The 21736-nt window shown below is 41.6% G+C and overlaps 1 protein-coding gene across 25 annotated transcripts in view; it reads left to right on the top strand.

Annotated features, from left to right (window-relative positions):
- LOC109474809 (kielin/chordin-like protein) overlaps positions 1-21736 on the top strand; it is a 68585-nt gene that overhangs the window by 15649 nt on the left and 31200 nt on the right. For 13 of the 25 annotated variants that reach the window (XM_019775182.1, XM_019775170.1, XM_019775175.1 and 10 more), the window contains exons 3-35: positions 777-902; positions 4368-4421; positions 4649-4834; positions 8224-8436; positions 8755-8922; positions 9207-9296; positions 10122-10238; positions 10508-10633; positions 11014-11136; positions 11324-11440; positions 11668-11793; positions 12316-12441; positions 12923-13045; positions 13609-13728; positions 14160-14279; positions 14529-14654; positions 14855-14953; positions 15186-15335; positions 15727-15861; positions 16093-16191; positions 16437-16559; positions 16707-16802; positions 16940-17062; positions 17291-17386; positions 17628-17759; positions 18054-18149; positions 18283-18378; positions 19230-19325; positions 19654-19749; positions 20223-20318; positions 20592-20687; positions 20866-20961; positions 21396-21491. In XM_019775182.1, the coding sequence (XP_019630741.1) occupies positions 777-902; positions 4368-4421; positions 4649-4834; positions 8224-8436; positions 8755-8922; positions 9207-9296; positions 10122-10238; positions 10508-10633; positions 11014-11136; positions 11324-11440; positions 11668-11793; positions 12316-12441; positions 12923-13045; positions 13609-13728; positions 14160-14279; positions 14529-14654; positions 14855-14953; positions 15186-15335; positions 15727-15861; positions 16093-16191; positions 16437-16559; positions 16707-16802; positions 16940-17062; positions 17291-17386; positions 17628-17759; positions 18054-18149; positions 18283-18378; positions 19230-19325; positions 19654-19749; positions 20223-20318; positions 20592-20687; positions 20866-20961; positions 21396-21491 (3882 nt within the window). The remainder of the gene's footprint in view (positions 1-776; positions 903-4367; positions 4422-4648; positions 4835-8223; positions 8437-8754; positions 8923-9206; positions 9297-10121; positions 10239-10507; positions 10634-11013; positions 11137-11323; positions 11441-11667; positions 11794-12315; positions 12442-12922; positions 13046-13608; positions 13729-14159; positions 14280-14528; positions 14655-14854; positions 14954-15185; positions 15336-15726; positions 15862-16092; positions 16192-16436; positions 16560-16706; positions 16803-16939; positions 17063-17290; positions 17387-17627; positions 17760-18053; positions 18150-18282; positions 18379-19229; positions 19326-19653; positions 19750-20222; positions 20319-20591; positions 20688-20865; positions 20962-21395; positions 21492-21736) is intronic. The other 12 variants (XM_019775193.1, XM_019775192.1, XM_019775191.1 and 9 more) reach the window with 10 other exon arrangements.

Genomic DNA, 21736 nt, shown 5'->3' with positions numbered 1-21736 from the left:
GATAGGAACAACATATTTTCATAATTTTGGGTGTGTAGGTAGCTGGGAGAGAGATGTACATGATTAAATGCAAATTATGCAAATGAGGACTTAATTTGCATAATTAATGAGGAAATTCTATTATTGCAGTGTTTTACATTATACTACTTTCATGCATGTAATGTATGCAACCTATGGCAGGCAGAACATCAACAGATACTAATTATGCAAATATGACATAATTTGCATAATTAATGCAAAAAATCTATGATTTCTTAATGGTGAATAATGGGAATGTCATACTTGGGACATCTGTAAGTTAATCAAAAGTTAACATACATCATGATGCATATATCATGCTAATGCGGAGGTAATTTGCATAATTAAAGAGGAAATTTATATTTACATATCAAGCCCATATTTCATGGAGGTATGAAATCTCGGAATTCTTGTTTGAGTTGACTTGGCTAGATGATCAAGATTTTCTGCTGTTACTGAGACGTCTTTTTTCACTGACTTCCTTCTTTCGTATAAGGCACAGTAAGAGAGAACATCACATGATAGAAAATGAATAGATCAACTTGCTAAATTCTCTGAAGAATCAGACAATTCAGACAGTATCCGCTATCATTCTCAGTGACTGAGAAAGTCAGCGGATGCATAATAATATGAAAGTGTTATGAAGTCATCTGACCTCATTGTTGATAATCCAATAATAAACCGATTCATTCTTATCAGTTCTGACCATGCCTTGTAATAAGGATTTAACCATTAGTTTCTGCTTTGTTCTGTTGCAGCACACTGCCCTTTTGGCTGCGGAAACGGAGTGTGCATTGCGCCCTACACTTGCCGCTGTCCCGCGGGACCCCATCAAGGCTACCATATCAGCTGCCAGGATGATGTAGAAAATACCCTCAGGCCAGGTAAATATAGTCCAGAAAATCTCCTACCAAGGGCCAGGGCAGTCAGGATGTGTCACATATGGCTTGAATGCAGATTTCGAAGTTGTCTACAGTGGTTTCAAACCATAGAGATGTTTTTAGAATTTTTATTGGCAAAACCATCTGACATACTTTCAATGGACCCTAGGACAGAAACCTTGCAGACTGAGAGCTTATTGTCATGCTTGTTACGAGTCTTAAGTGGGTATATACCCACAATAAACTGTGTGGGTGGACTCCATTCCCCCCAGCCTGCAGGGAGACTATTTCAACTGCCAACTTGACCTTCAGGTCAATCTATAGTTACAACCCCCTTCCTGCCACTCTAGTGTATCCAAATATACCTACAAACAGACGAGCGCCTGGAGGTAAAAACAAGTACATTGTAAATAGTATCAGGACAGTAGGAGTCTGCTCTGTGACCCAGGGGGGAAGCCTGTAACTGACTGGAGTAGGAGGAAGTCTGGCGGAGATAGCATCAAACATCACACACACACCATACTGTAAATCGTGAAGCTCTCATGGTGGTTTTATTTTCGCAGTGTCCTTTCTGCTCAGAATTCACGACACTGGGAATATGTAAATATATGGAAAATCCTTGTACAGCCTACTTTACAACAAAATTGTTTCAAACTTAAAAAACACTGAAAACCTCCTTTTCCTAACATACTACTTCGAAATGAAACCACAGTGAAAGTATCACGATTTACAGTACTAACTATTATATCAGACAACCCAGGGTTTGAAACATCAAACACACCAATATATAAATGGCGACAGGCAGGGATTTCTTGTCTGGTCAACAACTAGGTTGAATTATAACACTGTAAAAAGTAACATGTACTTGGCAATGTATTATTGAAAGCTGAAAGTGCCATTGAAAGTATGGCAGGAATGAAAGTTTCATATGGTGCTAATGAGGATGTCTCTCGGTAGGTGGCATCGTTAATTAGGGACTGAAGGACTGCTCTAATGAATGTGAACAGGCAACAGAGACACAGACCATGTCACATCCCATCATTGTCAACTTGTGAACTTGTACCGAGTGTACTGACAAAAAACTTTTTGGGGTTGTTGCAATGCTAGAAGGTGCTGCTCACATTTGCCGCATAGACTCTAAAACAGACCTTTAAACCATCTGTCGGTAGTTAGAAGTTCTTGCCAACCAGTATCTTTTGGCATTTCCAGAACTTAAACAATGCCATAGTGCCAGCGCAGGGCTGTGACCATTAATTGGTACCGGTCTCCATAGTACAATGTAAATTCTGGAAAATTATCTATATTCAGTTAATATCTGGTATACCTGGTAGTATACAATGTACCTCGTAGATTAGGTGTAAAGTCACACGTGCAAATGGTGAAAATTTTTACCAATTTGGATTTGGAATAAGTAGGTCTCCTCTGTTTTCCCTGGCACTTATCCCCCGTAGAACTACATCCCTCAACTCCTAAAGTGGTCTAGTGCTGAGGGGTTATACGGGTTCAGCAGAACTTTTATTTCCAGGTGCTCAGTGGTGTTGTAGCATCCCCAATGACCCTGTAGTTGGCTTCAAATGCATGCTTGACTTGGGACTTGGCTCTATCTACAAGTACCCTGGCTGGCTCCTGGCCAGGTATAACATGAGAAACAAGGTGGCATAGTTATGTATGAGCTTGTGGAAACTCTGTCCAGTTCAACAATCCAGTTCAACTTCACCAGTTTAACTTACTGTAAATTCATTTACTTTTGCAGTGTCTTTATTTCGCAGTACCAGTAGGATAGAAATTAATGGAGGTTTTGCAGTAGTACAAGGGAGACATTTGCAGTGTATTTGAATTTGTGGTGGAGAGGTTGCAGTTGAGAGGTAACTAACCACAAAAACACCCGTGAACCATGCCAATTCAATTTTCGAAATCAACCAGGTCATGGACATAAAAGAAAAATGTAATGTAATATAGACTATGATGTAGATAATAATTAGTCCAGTAACTATGGAAATGTCAGACTTAATTTGCATATATATAATATTATACATTCTCACATTAAATTTCTCAGATTGAAACTACTTGTGTTTATCTTTGCCAAGAAGGATATGATTGTATTATGCTGTTTAATATAACATTTCAAATTAAATAGTTCTTTGCTCAGTCTTGAGCCTAGTGTGTTTTTCCTATGTGAGAAAACTAAGCCTTCTGTGAGTCACAGGTTGATGCTTTACCTGTATAGCACCACTGGGCTCACCCCAGACCGTTGGCAAATTGTTACCACATGGCCCTTCAACATCAGGTATTACAGTTGAACATTGGGTGAGGAGGTTATCTACAAGGCCAAAACAGACCGGGACAAAAAAGTATGTATACGGCAGAGCTAACAAGAGTAACTCTGAACAGATTTTGCCTGTACTGTGTGAATTATGATGCATCATATGTCATGTCTGTTCTTTGGCTTTTCAATTATAACAGTCATTCTCTTATAACAGTCATTCTCTGATGACAGTTCTTGTTTGATAGCAATTTCGTTGTAGTTACTGTAGTTTACAGCAAATTTATAAAGCTAAGAATATGCATATCCAATGTGTTAAGTGACTATAACAGTACTACAGAACTGTAAATGTAAAAACCTGTGAAGAGATTTTTCCCACGATATATAACCACCTTAAAAGTTGAATTTACAGTTAACATGTGGATGTAGAATTTAGCTGACTGGGCTAGATTTATTACAGTCAGGAGTTCAGACACTGAAATGAAATGACCAGCTGATCCCTTTATCCACAAGATTCAGGCACAGGATAACAGTTTATTGTACATGGATCCCAAAATGCGTAAAAAGCCTATTAAAGCTATTAAGAACTAGAGTTCTGGGAACACATCACTTTGCCAAGTAAAGGCGTTTATTATGAAAAGTGCTACTATAACATCCACACCATCTCAGGGGACACATACTGTTTTTTCGTTGATATGGTTGTAGGCAGTTACACACAACACCATATATTAATTACAAATTCACCTTCCATGAGCTGAGAGGGTGCAAAAATAGCAATACATGTATTTCCAGATTTGCTACCACAAAAATGCTACTGGGAAACCTCACCCACTGGCCTCCCTATCTTTGCTTCCCATACCCATCCACGTAATATCATGCAGTCAATTGCGTCAATCCAAGAGTTGATCATGTCAATCCATGTGTCGATCAGGATCCACGCCGGATCAACCAGTGTTCAACCAGTGCTGATTCTGTAATTGCAAATTGACAGGAAGGTCCACTTAGATCTCTACACAGCTACTGTGCCCTTTGGGCTTGTCACAGCAAGTTAGGTTTGTGCACTTCTGGTCTCTCAGCCTTCAAAGTTTCTGTACCAGGCTATTGTAGTATGTCAAACCATCTCTTCATGGTGTGAAGTAACGTTACATAATGTAGATGTTGTGTTGTTCATTGCACTGTTCAGCTTTTGCATTGTCTTGTTTCAGATGTTTATTCAGTCCAGGAAGGTCTTCCTCCTCTACCAGTAGATCTATCAAAAGGTATGTGGTCCCATGGGTTTGTACTAAATGTAGTCTTCTGAAACATTGGCTAAGAGCAGTCTGTGCATCTGGCAACAAAGCTGTGTTATTTCAAAGGCAGGTGAATTCCAGCCTGTCTGGTTTTTCAAGTGACCAAAAATTACACGCAGAACTAACAACTAGACCACCGCAAAAGTATGTAGTATGTCTGTAATGGATTTACAGTTACCCCCTCTGTCCATTTGCAGAGCATTCAACCCCATACAGAAGAATACGAGTTCTGAAGAGAATAACAATCAAGAAAAGGCCCAAAGTGCCTCCTCGGCAGGTGGACCAAGACTTCAATGCTGCGGCGTTAGTAGAACCCTATCCTGTTGCAAGAGAAGTGGTGGAGTCTACTGGTGGAGCACAAGATCCCCAGTATGTGGACAGAGGTATGGACACATTATACCTGATATCTTTACAATCATACAAAGTCACTTGGAATGTATGTAACCTCCATTAACATTTCTCTGCCAGGTTACATACATTGTATATTGATGTCCCTTTGAAAATCCTAGTGCAGTTAAGACGCATTTTTCCAGTCTGGATAGGACATGTGACTTGGTGGAATTATGTCAGATGCAATGTTTTTCTAAGTAAAGGTTAAAAGAGCTACAAAAGGAAAGTTTGAGGAATTGACTAATAAATTCATGTAGACTGTCACCCAGAAGAGAAGCAGCACAGTTTGGGCATCATGTTTCAGGTGAGCATGCGGTGGGTGCAGACAGATAACAGGATCAGTCTTGCGGTTATGCCCTTCATGAAGAGAGGCTAAGTAGGAAAAGGTGCCGTGCCTGAGGATGGTGCACTCCACTTGGAAGGTTCAGGATAGTTTCAAAATGTGTATTTTTGGGTAGGCAGAGTTTATTTTATGGTGGCAAGGTGGTCTTCTGGTCTTGAAGGGTCTTTGACTTAGAATCTGAAGGTTATCTGGGTTCACATCCCTGGCAGGCCCCAGTGTTGCCCTTCCCCTTTCCTCATGACTGAGTGAAAATGAGTACCTAGCTTAGGGTATGATTCAGGTTGTCCTCTCAGATGGGACAACCTAATGATATTTAAGTCTTGTTTTGAACTGGCGTACATTGTACAATATACTTTTAAAATTGTCCCATTCTGGATCATAGCATAGCACAGATTTACCTGTAAGATAGCCATGAGTCCCAGTTGAACTTCTAGAGGACCCAGCCTTGAGAGGGCAGAGCTGTTTCCAGTGAGTATAAATCCGAGCCTAATCTGCAGAACTGATTAGATTTCACAGTTCAGTCAACCTGTCCCACAAGTGATGTAACCTGTCCTTCAAGAGTGCCAAGGGTCAAGTGTTTTATCAAGGTCACAGTTAATCTGAACAGTATACCTGGTATTGTGCAGGTAGGTAAAACATATTGATGTAGATAAAACATGTAAAATTCAATATGACTGTGTACTACTGTAAGGTGTAAAACTTTTGTGGTGGTCTTATATTTTTTCAATTTTTGTGGTGACCTTTCCACCATGAATATATATCTTATATAGTATGACTACTGTACTACAGAATTGTATCAACTGCAAATTGAAAACACAGTGAGAAATCTTACCTGCGAATCTTACTGCGAAATGAAACCAACACCAAAGTTTCTACATGTACAGTGATGTCAGGAGGGTTAGTCTGTATCTAATCTCCTGAGGTTGAGCTATCACCAGTGAGAACCACTTCAGGCAGTCTTCAGCATTATAAGGAAATGACACTTGACCTTGACCTCGTAATTGGTCTGGGTCGTCCCCAGCAGGCTTCCCACCAGGTTGGGTTACAAGTGGTTCAATACTGACCAATTTGTGGATGAGGTTTAGATGGTTTACAGGTGCAGAAATGAGAACTGGACATACCCTGGAGTGGTACCTCTTTGACATTGACTTTGGCACAGTGCCTATGCATGGTGGGTGGAACATTTAGGGGCCACACTTCCATTCATGGCGTACTATAAATCTTGAAACTTTGTGGTTGTTATATCTTTGGGGTTCCATTAAAATTCAAATCATAGCAAACCACCTCCCTTTCCCTCCAACCACAAAGTAAAACCAATGAATTTACTGTACAGTCACTCACAGTATAAATTTGAAGGAGGTTATTACATTTATATGTTGGACGAATAAAAGACATGGTGGATTGTGCATTTAAGAGGTTCTTACTTTGCATTGGCATTTGGTAACTGTAAATCACTTTGTTTGTGGTAGCAGAAGTTTGCGGTTTGAGAAAAATGGGTCGACGTGTTTGCATAACAGTACTATTTGTTCATTTTGGCGACAGTTGCAGAGAAAAGGAATTCCAACTAAAAACCACAAAAGGTCAGACACAGGAAGTTAGGTTAAGAGGTCCCAGAAGCTAGTCTGGGAGTTGGCTGGATACCAGAGAGAAATATAGACAGAGAAATTCACAATCATGAAGAAAACTGTCAGTAGTAAGAGATTCACGAAAAAAATCAAATTGTGCATGATATCTCCAATTAACAAAATTTTACATTAAGAACTCACTAAGTTTGAAGAAAGGCAAACCTGGTACAATATTGTATCTATATGGCACTGGAGGATATGTGTAATACATGCAGGTCCAGAACAAATAAGGCACAGATGGGACTTCTGGAGAAGGTTAAAGGTAGGTTGTGGGTCATGGATCTTTTCTTAGATCTTTTTCAGTGCCCTACAGTTCTAGAAAGGTTTGCTGCCCTACATTTTAGGAAGTATAAAGTTAGAGCAGTAAATATTAAGTTTATGTGTTACATGTACTATGATAATAACACATAAACTTACCGAGTCACTCCCTCACTCACTCCCTCCCTCCCTCCACTCACCCACTCACCCACTCACTCACTCACTCACTCACTCACTCACTCACTCACTCACTCACTCACTCACTCACTCACTCACTCACTCACTCACTCACTCACCTAAAAACTTTGATTGCATGGTGGGTGGGAGGTGATTTTCTCAGTTGATTGCTAGGGAGATCATGCCTGAAGGTGACCCAGCACACGCCAGCTGGTAGTAAGGGGGCAGTGTGTAGAGGAATTCAGGAAGTGGTATTTTGGGCCTGTAAATAAATTATTTCTGTGGTATCGGTACGCAGCACTATCCCAGACATAACATGTTCAAGACACACAGGATGTCTAACACCTTAATCAGCCCTGCCTGGCCCACACCCGCTAAACCACAACAAGGTGGGCTGATATGACCATATCTGACAGCTGCTCAGGGGTGACGTATGCCTGGTTCAGTTGTGTATACAGTCTAAGAAATGCAGGTCAAATATTTGTAATGCTGGCTTCAGGAGGGCCCATGGTAACGGGATATGAGAGCATGACAGGTGCATTTGGAGTTAAATGTTTTCTGTGCTGTTTACTTTCTACCTTCACTGAGAGGTTATGTTTTGGGTTCAGGTTATTTGTGTACAGGGTAACTCAAGAAGTCATGGATGGCCTTTTTTTATGTTTAATGAGGGATGCCCTAACTTTTTCGGGTGCTTGAACTCATGGCTTGAACTCATGGTTAGCCTTTGGTGAGTGAAACCTTTCACTGGATAGCTGCAGAGTGTCTTGTGTAGAGGACAAATGACACTTGGTAGCTATAATAGGTTTGGATATCGGGCTATGAACTTTTAATATAAGAAAACAAAAACTGAGAAATTCATCAATGCTGTTCATGAAGTGACTATAATTATAGTAATGTTGGACTAGTATATAATGATCTAAAGTCCGTCTGGTAAACTGACATGTCAGTGTGACAATGGTTAAATTCTTTCCAACTACAGGACATGTATCAACACTATGCAGTGGTTATGGCTGTGGACAGCCAACGCTTTGTGTTACCTATGGAGGATGTCAGCCTGGACAGCCCACTCAGCGACAGCCAACCAGCTGCGCCACTGCTGGCTGTGAACAGCAGTGTCAGCTGGTCAATGGCCAGCCCATCTGCACCTGTTACCATGGATACACGTTGAAGGAGGATGGCAGATATTGCGCAGGTCAGCAGAATCTTCCATTGACACCTTCCATAACAGTGGTACAGCTCATGCTGTTTGATGGGTACAGCACCCTGTAGGTGCACACATCATATCAACATCTATTCAGTACTAAATACAACGCTGTCAGATCACATATCCTTGAAAATTTGCAAGATGTGTGTCCGGACAAAGTACTTGTAGGTTGATAGCACGTGGGTGGTGTAGTGGTTGAAATGCAGAATAACAGGACGTCAAAAGATCAGACCCAGGAAATGGGGTGAACTCGATTTCAAAATATCACCGACACAATTCAAACTTACAAATCAAATGTCCCTGCAGATGTGGACGAGTGCACGAGGTACGGGAACTCCTACAGACTATGTGAACAGGAGTGTCAGAACACTGTGGGCAGTTACTACTGCAGCTGTCAGCCCGGCTTCGTCCTCCAGCCCAACAGAAGAACCTGTGCTCCAGTACCAGGGATGACTGCTTCTGTTGTCATTGGAGGTCAGTGAGTCACAATTCTGACTCAATGTACAATCCTACCTCTCAGTAAGAACTTCATCACATGAATACCATTGACATGTAATGTTGTTACTTCTGAGTATGGAGGTGCTGTTTTGTGCTGGGTGGCTGACGTTCAATTAAATTGTATCCAGCTATAGTCATGATGTACAGTTCCGTATCTGTATTGGTATAGCCAGTAACTGCCCTTCGGCGTAGCACGCCAGCTTTGCAGGCACGCAGTGCAGTTGACAATGTAGTATGTTATTTTTTTCCTAATGGAACAGGAAATTGCATCAGTGGTTGTCCAACTGGAGAGCAAATTTGTGGTGTTGGCTTCGAGCTTCAGCAGACACCGTATGGGGAGCAGTGTGTGGGTGAGGAACATGACCTACAATGTACCTTTTATAGTGATGTTCACAAACTGAGGGCATTCTTGGGACTGTCTAGTTACGGAAAAGGCTGCCTAATAGATTCTTGTTGGTAGTTCTGTCACCGCCTGTTTGAGAATTCCATGGCATCAAAGTTGTAGGAGGACCAATGATGAATGTGACCGTACTGTTACTAGTATAATTATTATAGTAATCCTATCTGGTGTTGATATAGACTGCATGTGCATATGGCTACTGATACAGCTATATGATGTTAACAAAAGAAGTGGCCTTCTCAGCCATCAGAGGTCCTGTCAGAGTGGAGAACCTTGAAGTTCAAAAAACCTTCGCTTGTGAAGACAAGTCAAAATGCAACAAACTTGAAATATAATAGAACGAAAATAAACTTGACATGGAAGGTCATGTAGGAAGACCATGAAGGAAAAAAGTGCAGTTTTTGGAAAAGGTACAGGATTTGGCCCTGAACCAGGGACCCTGGGATAATGTGTCACTGCACTACATGTGCAAGGTTAGAGACCTATTTCCGGAGGAACATTTTGCATTAGCAGGAAGGGTTGAAGAATCCATTCTTTCAGATCCAGATGGTGAGAAGGTCACAAAGGTTATCATTCTTGATAAGTCATGGACAAGCAGAAGTAGGTTGAAACTGACATGTACTTCAGTTTGCCAGAACTGGTGCAATAGCCTAGGGTTTGCCTTGCATTAGGGAAATAGTGGGATCAAACCCCAACTTTTAAAACCTAAAACTTTAAAAAAATAAATGATACTGTAACAGTATGCCTTGCCATTGACTTTGTTGTTTTTCCATAGAGATCGATGAATGTGCACAGTCTCACTGCAGCCAGGGGTGCAGGGATAGCGAGGGGGGGTTCACTTGTACCTGTCTGGAGGGCTTCAAGCTGGATGCAGACGGCACTAAATGTATCGGTGAGTTACCCCCTCTTCTACATCAGTACAGAGTTTTAATCAGCTCTTTTATTTATTTTATTGTGACAGTCATGAAAGCCCTGTAGAATGTGAAAGGTTCAAAGTGATCTGGAACCTGTTCAGCTCAAATGAACTCAATGAACAGTTGAGCTACTCAGATGTACTGAATTTCCTCTTTCATCCTGTCCCTGACACCCCAGCAGGTCCAGTGGAGATGCCTGTTGGGTGTTTATCAGATATTCCATCTAAGCTGTTTTTGTATGTTCCAGATGAGGATGAGTGTTCTCAGGACAACTGGCGCCCGTGTCACCAGATCTGCCAGAACACGTTGGGCAGTTTTCAGTGTTCCTGTCAGCATGGCTTCAGACTGCTTAATAACGGCAGGTCCTGCATGGGTAGGTGTTTTGTGTACTGTAAATCTTAAAAACATGGCGCTGGTCAAGACAGGTAGGTTCTTGCTCTTGCAGCCTGCAAGGACCATCTCTTTTGTTATACCAATAACTTTACAAAAACTCTATGATAATTCCAAGACGATTGAAACCTCTGATTTCTTGGTCTGATAAAAAGAAAGATAAAAATGATGATCATCATGTAGTGGGTAGAATCACAAGTCATGTTCCAGTTAACACATTCTCTGTTCCCATGTAATGTGATGTCATTAATCTACAATGTCAGTTGAAGTGATTGTGATGCTGACAGTGTGAGTTGTTTAGAAGCAAGATTGACACTGAAACAGATGATTAGAATAATATATATTTTGAAAATGTGTTGTCAGATATCAACGAGTGCACAGAGGGTCGTCCCAGGTGTCACCACCAGTGCCAGAACACCTACGGCAGCTACAAGTGCACCTGCAGACCAGGCTTCCGGCTGTTGGAGGATGGCAGCACCTGTGCAGGTATAAGGTCGATCCTTGCAGGTGTCATTCAGTACCACTGATATGGAAAAAGAGGAGGATTTTGAACATTAATGCAGATTGCTCTCATTAGTCTTAAGGTTAAGTTTGCAGACTGAATAATCTCTTTACAAGCTGGGAGGAAGTGAGGCCAGCAACAGTTGGCAATGTGATGACTCCTTTTTTCCAGACATAGATGAGTGTGCAGTGACTTCTGGGATCTGCCAGGGGGCGTGTGTAAACACCATTGGGTCCTACCAGTGTGCCTGTCCCCAGGGCTACAACATGGAAGGAGGGAGATGTGTTGGTTAGTAGATTTTATGAAGCTGAAAGTTTAGTTCTAGTGACAATGGTAGTCAGTATTGCCTGTAAACTGACATAAGGCCACAGTAAGTAAATTGATTTTTTGCCTGATTCTGATCAGGTTGATTCAGACCCGGAATGGTACATCTACATTTTATTTTGCAAATCAGAATGAAGTAAGCAACAGGTTATTCAATGGTTTTCAGTCAGTGTTCCTTTTCCCTGCTGCAGATATAGACGAGTGTCGGCAGCCTGACAGAGGTCGGTGTGAGCAGACATGCATGAACAACGTGGGCAGCTACTTCTGCTCCTGTAACCGGGGATTTGTTCTGACATCTGATGGTCGTGGGTGTGGAGGTAGGTTCTTCATCTTCAGAATCATCTGCATATAACCCTATCAGGTACAAACTTAGGAAGATGGGAGGCACTGAGGTAGGAAGGGCAAGTCTGCAGTCTGGCTCAAAATGATTCAGAGGAATGGTACAGGGAATAACTTGGTACAAAACATGTGACAGACTAGGACAGGCTTTGGCAGACAGGCTAAGGATACAGTTTCTTTGACCCAGTCAGGGTTCTGTACATATCTGATGTAGAAGAAACATCCATGAACTGCATATATTAGTTTCATTTTAGTGTAACTAGCTGTAATCTTCTAAAAATCAGACTGCAAGAAGAGATTTTTGATTCAGAAGTACATTTATTTGAAATCATCACCATCATTTACGAGCTGGTTACAGCATGTTCCATATTAAGCTAAAATTGACTAAATGGTGGTGCATGAATTTTTTTCACCTGTAGATTTTCAGATTTTTTTTACCTGCAAGGGCAGGCAGGGATTTTGAGCCATGTTCATGTTAAAAGTCACACTTTAACTTGCAGATATAGACGAGTGTGAGCTTTACGGGACCAGAGTCTGCCAGCAGGGCTGCACCAACACCTATGGCAGCTACACATGTCACTGTCCTGACGGCTACAAGCTGCATGAAAACGGACAGAACTGTGTGGGTGAGTCAACTCTATTGTAATTCTTGTTCCATGACTTTAAACTCTTCAGTGGAAAGTATGACCAGTATGGTGGCGTGGAATATGTATACCTCCGAGTATGGAGGTCTTGTTTTGGGTGCATTTGCTTGTGTGTGTTATTTGTACAGTTAAGTGACAGCACATGGGTGGGGGATTTCCTAACCACAGACCACAAAAAGGTCACAAGAAAAAAAACATGGCATTGATGATAAGCACAGGTCATAGCTTGACATAAATGTCAGTTATGGAAAAAAATGCACTGCATTATTTCAGATTGAAAGAATTTTCCCCCAAATTTGTCACTTCATTAAAACAGACATAGATGTTAAAGACTAAGTCTGACTGAACTACTAATCAAAAATGGACACAACTTGTGGAAGAAACAATTTTAAACAGGACAAATGTAATTGGGGCCTTGGACATCCAGCTTTCTGTCAACAGAGTTGTTTGTTGTGGTTTGCAGATGTTGATGAGTGCCAGGTCCACACCAGGATGTGCCACTACGAATGTCAGAACACGATGGGGTCCTTCACCTGCTCCTGCCCACCAGGCTACACACTGGGGAGTGATGGCAGGACATGTAACGGCAAGTACTGATATTTAGTTCTATAGACAGGCACTGAAGAGCATGAGACTTTGGTTTCTACATAACTGTTTTGACCATTGTCAGTATTGTCAGTTATGGATGGCACTTTAAGTACCAAGGACTACACTTTCAGTACCAAGGACTATACTTTCAGTACCAAGGACTACACTTTCAGTACCAAGGATTACACTTTCAGTACCAAGGACTGCACTTTCAGTACCAAGGACTACACTTTCAGTACCAAGGACTACACTTTCAGTACCAAAGATTACACTTTCAGTACCAGGACTCACCCTTGCACTTTCAGTGCTAAGCACTACTTCAGGGCAAGCATGTTGTTTTGGCCATATGTTCTACCCTGTACAATTGTTGTGCCATTAAGTTCATATATCATTATATGTTTCCTTGTGAGTCAAAAAGGAATGCCTTGTCTTACATTTGTACTGGATGGGTTTCAGATACGAATCAGGTTTTCAGGGCTTTGCACCTTCATTTTAACTGACACCACATGTATTGAAGATATCGCTCAGTAGGATATATTTACTGTATCTCTCATTTGACAGATATCAATGAGTGTGAACTTGGTGGAAATGGATGCCAACACAGCTGCCAGAACACCATAGGCAGCTACAAGTGTGTGTGCAGAGATGGCTACAGCATAGACCCCAACGGACAGTGTGCCGGTAAGGGTGTGGTCACATACATCATGAAAACCAAGGGCATCCTTGGGGCAGCTGTGCGTGTGTCCTGAAAGTTCAGCCTTGTAATGGGACAGACTACCTTACATTCTGCTATAGCCTGCTTGAAAACACTGTGATGTCAAAATCGTATGGCAACCTACAATGAATGTGACTCCAGTTAACAGCCAGCAGCTTAGTTAATTTCTTATACAAATAAGTTACTAGTTATACTAGCCTGGTTATCACATCTGTCTACATGTTAAATTAGGTGAGGGGACATTTTATTAATTTTTTATTCATTCACATATATATAACGAGTATCAGGCAAAAAGCACAATTGCTTATATAAAGCCTTCTACTCAAGAACATAAATATAAAATGAGTAAAACAGAATAAAGAATTGGTGACATTACAGTGATTGTTGTGTTTTCCAGATGAGAACGAGTGTGGAGCAGACAACCCTTGCTCCCACCAGTGTGTGAACACAGAAGGAGGGTTCCAGTGCCTGTGTCCCAGAGGTCTCAGTCTGCTACCTGATGGAAAGAGATGTGAAGGTCAGACTCTTTTGTGGTTTTGTTTTGAAAGTGTTTGCAGAGATTTTATAACTCTGCAAACATGTTTCCCTTGTATGTCATACTCTTGTACAAAGTTGTTTTGACTGCAAATATGAGACAGTTGATGATTAGTTTGCTGCAAAAAAGCTTCATGCAGTTCCTGGTGCAAATGCTTTGATAAATATTTTGCATCTTGTTTCAGCATTCTGTTTTCATGTATAGTGACAATGTTGTTTGCTGTTCTGTCAGATCGTGATGAATGTGCCCAGCCCAGCAGAGGTGGCTGTCATCACAGCTGTGTGAACACACATGGCAGTTACTACTGTGCCTGTAACCCTGGATACAGGCTCATGCCCGACAGGAGGAGGTGTCAAGGTTAGTAATAATGACACAGACCTGCCAGGATTGACATAACAGGTAAATCAAAAGGAAATGGGTGTAAAGTTCCTTTATCACAGGTACAACACTGGGGCCTGCTAGGAATTAGAACCCAGAACCTTGAGATTCAACAACCCTAACCACAAGACCACATGGCACCTACAAAATGTAACTTGCTGTACTTCTCTGCCCTACAGCCACAGACAGCGGTACTGGCTGCCCAGAAGTCTCCATCCCCTGCCCCATGCAATGTCCTCAAGGCTTCAGGCCAGACTCCACTGGAATCAACTGTGTAGGTGAGGTGACAGACTCTCTTCAGTCTTCATGCAAAGTCAATAAAATCAATATATCCCTACCTTGATGTATTCAGCATGCAAAGGTCTAACTTGGGGGCTGTGGGAAAATTTCCTTGGGGCATGTTGGCCCTGGAGCTGAAGAGCTGGCCTGTCTAGGCCCTGGAAAGTCTGGCATCCTGGCGACAGTTATCCTGGATTTATCCAAACTGTACTGTTTGTCTCCTTCTGACAGACATCGACGAGTGCCAAGTGCTCCAGACATGTGGTTACTGCAGCGGCTACAGGAAGTGCAGCCATACCTGTGTGAACACTGCCGGCAGCTTCTACTGCTCCTGCCCACCCAGCCTCACCCTGCACCCTGATGGACGCACCTGTGTACCAGGTTGAAAAAGTACTACCCACTTGTACAAGTGGCGCTAGCTGTGTGGGAACAATGTGGCTCAAAGGCTGCTTTCAACTATACTTTTAGATATTAAGTGGAACTAGCATTTCTGGTATCAAGTGCCAAGTGGAAAGCTTTCTGTCATTTTGGACTAATGATGTGTGATAGTCACAGGTCAAATTATTAAATGTAAGGGATGACATGCCCAAGGAAGAGTTATTGATGTACAGTTTGAAATTGAAGTGTTGGAAAGAAGATTTCATGACTTGTGAAAAAAAAGGAAACATTATTCCTTTTTGCATGGTGTGTTGCACAATCATGTCTGTGAATTGTGACTGATATAAGAAGATGATGTTGTATGAGTTGCGACAGTGATGTGTTCTCCCTCCAGTGTCGCCACAGCCCACCTGTGACAGGACGTGTTTGAACGGCGGGACCTGTCGTGTGTCGGGCGGCTGTTACACCAGCTGTGTCATCTCCTACTGCGAATGTCCTGACGGTTTCACTGGCCTGAACTGTGAGATAGGTAATACATTTGTAACTGCCAACATTGAATTTAAAGAGATCTACTTATGCAGCAAGTCAACATGCAGGCAAACACAAACAGATGTAAAGAAACCAAAAACAATTACCATCTTCATGAACTGAGTTAAAAAATCAATACAGTTTAGAGAAAACGCAGTGACAGCTCCCATTGATGCATAATGTTGTTAATATACTGAATCAGATATGATAATCTAAGTCTTTCTTGTATTAGGAGCTGGTGGGTGCAGCCCACCATGTGCAAATGGAGGCAGTTGTGTGGAGAAGGAGTGTGTGTGTCCACCTGGGCTCACAGGCAAAACATGTGCTATAGGTGAGATGACTAGCATTGGCTGTGTGCTTTCTACCAGTTTGTAACTTAAATAGAGTGGCTTCATAAAAACATACTTTTGAAAAGCTGTTTAAAATACAATGTGATATCTAATACAATTACCTGTAATCACAATGATTATGCAGTGTTTGCCCCTATACTTTTGCAAACCAGTGCTGTGGAAAACTGAAAATCTGTGAATGAGGTGAAGGCAAGATGAAAATGGTCTGACTTCCTTCGTTCTGCAGATATAAATGAATGCCAGACAAATGTGACTGAATGTGCCCATCGCTGTCAGAACACCTTCGGCAGCTTTCAGTGTCTCTGTCCTCCCGACTCCACTCTCAATGCAGATGGCAAGACATGCAAAGGTAAGCATGCTTAACTCACAGTTGAAAATACATGATAATGTATTAATGGTGAAAGAAAACATCACCTCAGCTGTGAAATGATTCACACCTCATTGACCAATGATCAGTTTTTGAGACTTGATTCTGTCTTGAACATTCTTTTTTCAGAGATTGGCTGTTTCCCAGCTTGTATGAGTGGAGGGAGTTGTGTGAACAACAAGTGTGTTTGTCCAACAGGACTGAATGGACCAACCTGTCAACAAGGTCAGATTTGTCTTCATATTACTTTTACCCTAAAATTCTGTAATTTGAATGTTGTCTGTTTCCTTGCTGCCAGTGTAGACTTAAGTTAGCCTACAACCATTTGATTTTACAGTACCTCATGTTGTTTTGTTTCACAGATGTGAACGAGTGCTTGGAGAAGAATGGCGGATGTGATGATATCTGTAGAAACACCTTTGGCAGCTACCACTGTTTCTGTAAACCAGGAACTACCCTCAACCCTGATGGCAAAACCTGCTCTGGTGAATATGAAAAATGGTGTTAACTGTCTGATCTAAACAGCTGAGTTAAATCAAAGTTTTAAGCTCCTGAATGATATAATGCAGATATGTCAGCAGACAAAGTCGATGAATCGATGAAGTCCAAGACTGTGATCTCTATAATCTATTTCCTGTCGCTCCCATCTCTGGTTATAACTGTACCACCTCTGAACTCTTTCCTATTTATCCTTAAATTTCCATTTCGTATAGATGGCGCCTGCCAGCCTGCTTGTGAAAATGGAGCCACCTGTGAGAATGGCATTTGCCAGTGTAAAGAAGGGTTCATGGGGCCTTCATGTGCCATTGGTGAGTACATAATGTACTACATGTAGTAGCTATAAGTGTGTCTTTCACAAATTGGACTAATCAATGATGTAAATTGGGCACAAAAAGTTGAATTTGGGATATTGTTTCAAATGGAAAGAATAAGTTTTCCAGCGATGTCAAACACAGTTAAGAGATACACAACGTGTATGACTGATCAAATTGAAATTTTCAAAATCTGACATTTTTGCATTTTTAACAAATGTTTCATGTTTTGCCCCAGATATTGATGAGTGTGGCCTTGAGATTGAGTCCTACAGAACATGTGACCAGGATTGTGTCAACACTGTTGGCAGCTACTACTGCACCTGTGTCTTCGGATACGAACTTCAGGAAGATGGAAGGTCTTGCAGAGGCAAGTTCTTCCAACCTTAGTGCAACGCTGCACTTCTTACTTCAGGGAACAGCAGTATTGTTTTGGGTGGCAGAGCTCTTGCTTTGTGTATCTGTTCATCCAGACTCCAGCAGGATACATGTGAAAATCCAGGAAGCAGAGAGTTGAATATTTCTTGGAAGTCTTGAAATATACAATAATTTTTACTCAAAACCTTTGAGTTGTTGTCATCTCTAGAGGGAAATGTATTATTCAGTAAGTGTACATATGTTGCATTTTGGTGTTTACTGTCTCTCTGGTTATTTTTCTTACTAGAGAGTGGCTGTGATCCTGCCTGTGAAAATGGAGGCAGCTGTCAGTTTGGGCAGTGTTTCTGTCTACCAGGCTACTCTGGACCCACCTGTAGTTCTGGTATGTCCCACCTGTCTCTCTGGTGTGCCACATCTGTAGTAATGTGACACCTGTCTCTCTGGTATGTCTCACCTGTAACTCTGCTCTATCCCATCTGTTTGAAGTATGACATTAATTTATTCTTGCTTCACAGAGGCACCCTGTGAGCCTACCTGTGAGAATGGAGGCACCTGTAAGGCAGGACAGTGTGTCTGTCCACCAGGCTACCTGGGACCCAGCTGTGCTATAGGTTTGTTTACTTTGCATACGGTTGTTGTATTTGTGAAAAATGTAAGGTCAAGAACACTTGCCTGTCATATTTTTCGGTCTTCCTAAATTCTGAGAGTCGTAGACTAGTAGAAACAAAACAAATATTTGTCATACAGCTAAAGGGATATCCTTCCTTTCCATATACAGTCCTAGTATTTCTATATTCATTCACAGTAGTGTCAGTGTGGTCATGTTCAGCATTAAGGATAGGGACAGTAGTGTTAGTGTGGGCATGTTCAGCACTGAGGACAGGGACAGTAGTGTTAGTGTGGGCATGTTCAGCACCAGGGACAGTAGTGTTAGTGTGGGCATGTTCAGCATTAAGGACAGGGACAGTAGTGTTAGTGTGAGCATGTTCAGCACCAAGGACAGGGACAGTAGTGTTAGTGTGGTCATGTTCAGCATTAAGGATAGGGACAGTAGTGTTAGTGTGGGCATGTTCAGCACCAAGGACAGGGACAGTAGTGTTAGTGTGGTCATGTTCAGCACTTAGGACAGGGACAGTAGTGTTAGTGTGGGCATGTTCAGCACCAAGGACAAGGGCAGTAGTGTCAGTGTGGGCATGTTCAGCATTAAGGACAAGGGCAGTAGTGTTAGTGTGGGCATGTTCAGACCTAAGGACAGGGACAGTAGTGTTAGTGTGGGCATGTTCAGCACCAAGGACAGGGATAGTGATGTCAGTGTAGGCATGTTCAGCACCAGGGACAGTGGTGTTAGTGTGTGCATGCTCAACAATTTGGCTTTAGTCTCCCACAGCCAGTTGCTAGGCTTGAGACCTTAAGTAAACAGTATGAGGACAGCATAACAAACACACTTGATTTTGGCTTTCAGAGGCACCCTGTGAGCCTACCTGTGAGAATGGAGGCACCTGTAAGGCTGGACAGTGTGTCTGTCCACCAGGCTATCTGGGACCCAGCTGTGCTCTAGGTATGTGGTTAAGACATTCACTAATCTACAGCTACTAACATTACTCCCAGATTGTTCATATTAGAGGTTACCAACAGCCAAACGTGAAGCTTTGGACAAGAATGTCATCTATATTATTATGGTTAGATGCATCTTAACTGACATTGTTGTTATTGTTCAACCTTGAAAAACTTTCAATTGAGGTCATACAATACAGAGCAAGTATGTTATATAAAAATCATAGCATGTTGAAATACAAATTGAAAGAGTAGAAACATCAAGTTCTTTTACTGTTACAATGACTAAAGTTATACATAATTTGTACATCATCAACCATTTAACATGGTAGAGTCTGCCTGTGAGCCACCCTGTGAGAATGGGGCCATTTGCCAGGCAGGCCAGTGCCTCTGTCCACCTGGATACCTGGGAGAGACCTGTGCCATTGGTGAGGCCAATATAAGAGAAATCGCTTTTAGCAGTATGTGAGACGTTTTACTAACGGATCCAGGTGTTTCAATGTCTTGAAAGCAACTAAGTTGATTTAAGCCTTGGCACACATATTAGAATTTTATCAACCGTTCCCAATTTTGTTAGCCTGTGTGACTTTTAGGTACATTTCATTTCCAAGTAAACAAAACTAAAGCTCCAGCTTTGTTGTTTTGTCATAATTTGTTACCCCTTAACTTAGTCATAATGCATTGGATTTTGTGCAGGGTTGTATTTGTTGGTAGTTCATGCTCCATAAAATGATTGAGAAAACTTGGATAATTGTTTTTAGGCAAAATATCCTGATCAAGACTGTAACCCAAAAAAACTTTCAGCATATGCAACTGCTTGAAGTTAAACTATGTGAAAATTATGCCCCTTTTATTTGATTCTGCAAGACAGTGTTTTGGTGACAATTATGCAATATTTCAGAGGCACCCTGTGAACCTACCTGTGAGAATGGAGGCACGTGTAAGGCTGGCGAATGCCTGTGCCCACCAGGCTACCTGGGCCCTAGCTGTGCTATTGGTTGGTAAACTTAGATCAACTTGGGATTTAATATAACAAAATGAAATGCTCCTTCAAGTTGAAAAAATGGGATGCCACTCACCATATAATGTTGGTCAGTGGTCTGGAACTTAGCAGAAAACGTCAATGTGATACATGTACTTACAAAAGGCTGCAAGATACAGCTCAATAAAGTATGCAGAGACATTTACTTTTACAGCTCTTAGAATTTGTTGTATAAGAGATTTTTTCTCCAGTTTTGAATGGACTACTATTCATCATTTACATCTACAGAGGCACCCTGTGAACCTACCTGTGAGAATGGAGGCACCTGTAAGGCTGGACAGTGTGTCTGTCCACCAGGCTACCTGGGGCGTAGTTGTGCCATTGGTGGGCAAATGTTCTGTCAAATTAATGCATAATGCTTTGTTGGTTCTATGTTGATTGAATTTTACCATCATTGTTGAATATGATCAGAAAATGTTGTTTCTGTTTTCTTATTGATGATAATTTAGGTTTACTTTATCAATATCTTGTATGCTAACTCCTCATCTTACATGTACTTCAGAGGCACCCTGTGAGCCTGCCTGTGAGAATGGAGGCACCTGTAAGGCTGGACAGTGTGTCTGTCCACCAGGCTATCTTGGGAATAATTGTGCCATTGGTGGGCCAAAGTTCTCTTCTTGCTTCCATTACATAATGCTTTCTTGCTTTGAATGCTGAAATTGCAGACAACTTCATTTCCATGTGTCCATCAAAGTGTAATGCTCCTGGCTTGCTTGTGCTTGGTAGGGGTAATACTATCCCTTAGGGTTTTCACCTTCTTGCATGCTATTGATAAAGGTTCCAGTCCTTTAGTGGGGATGTTAAGGCCCCCATAATTGAGGAGCTAGCTATAGAGCCACACCTTAGGCATGTTTAGTCTACACAAAATACTCATCAACTTGAGTAGGGATATATCAAGCAGTCTGGTGCTATGCTGCTTAAGCATTTTTGTTTTCATCTAGCTTCTACAAAATTAGATTTCATTTTCATTTCTTAGTAACACAGCACCTTCATGTGTTTGGTATATGTATGACCTTTATTGTTGTTTCTCAGAGATGGCCTGTGAACCTACCTGTGAGAATGGAGGCACCTGTAAGGCTGGACAGTGTGTCTGTCCACCAGGCTACCTGGGGTCAAGCTGCTCTATTGGTGTGTTTAATATGTTTTGAAGTAAATCCAGGCAAATCATTTACTTCCGCTAATACTAAATATGCCTTGTTAGCAGTATACTAGACATTAATGTGCAAAAGGTACATTGTACATCAGTGTCAAAGAAAGGTTTTTTGAGAAATAAAGAACACATCCAGAACGGAATGACAAGTTCTTAGTGTTGAGCATTAAGTAGTACACCAAAACATCAGTTCTGTCTTTCTTCAGAGGCACCCTGTGAGCCT

Source organism: Branchiostoma belcheri, unplaced genomic scaffold (genome assembly GCF_001625305.1).
Source record: "Branchiostoma belcheri isolate BF01 breed outbred unplaced genomic scaffold, Haploidv18h27 scaffold32, whole genome shotgun sequence".
Lineage (NCBI taxonomy): Eukaryota > Metazoa > Chordata > Leptocardii > Amphioxiformes > Branchiostomatidae > Branchiostoma > Branchiostoma belcheri.
Note: the sequence above shows the minus strand (reverse complement) of the source record. Positions and strands in the feature narration are given on the sequence as shown.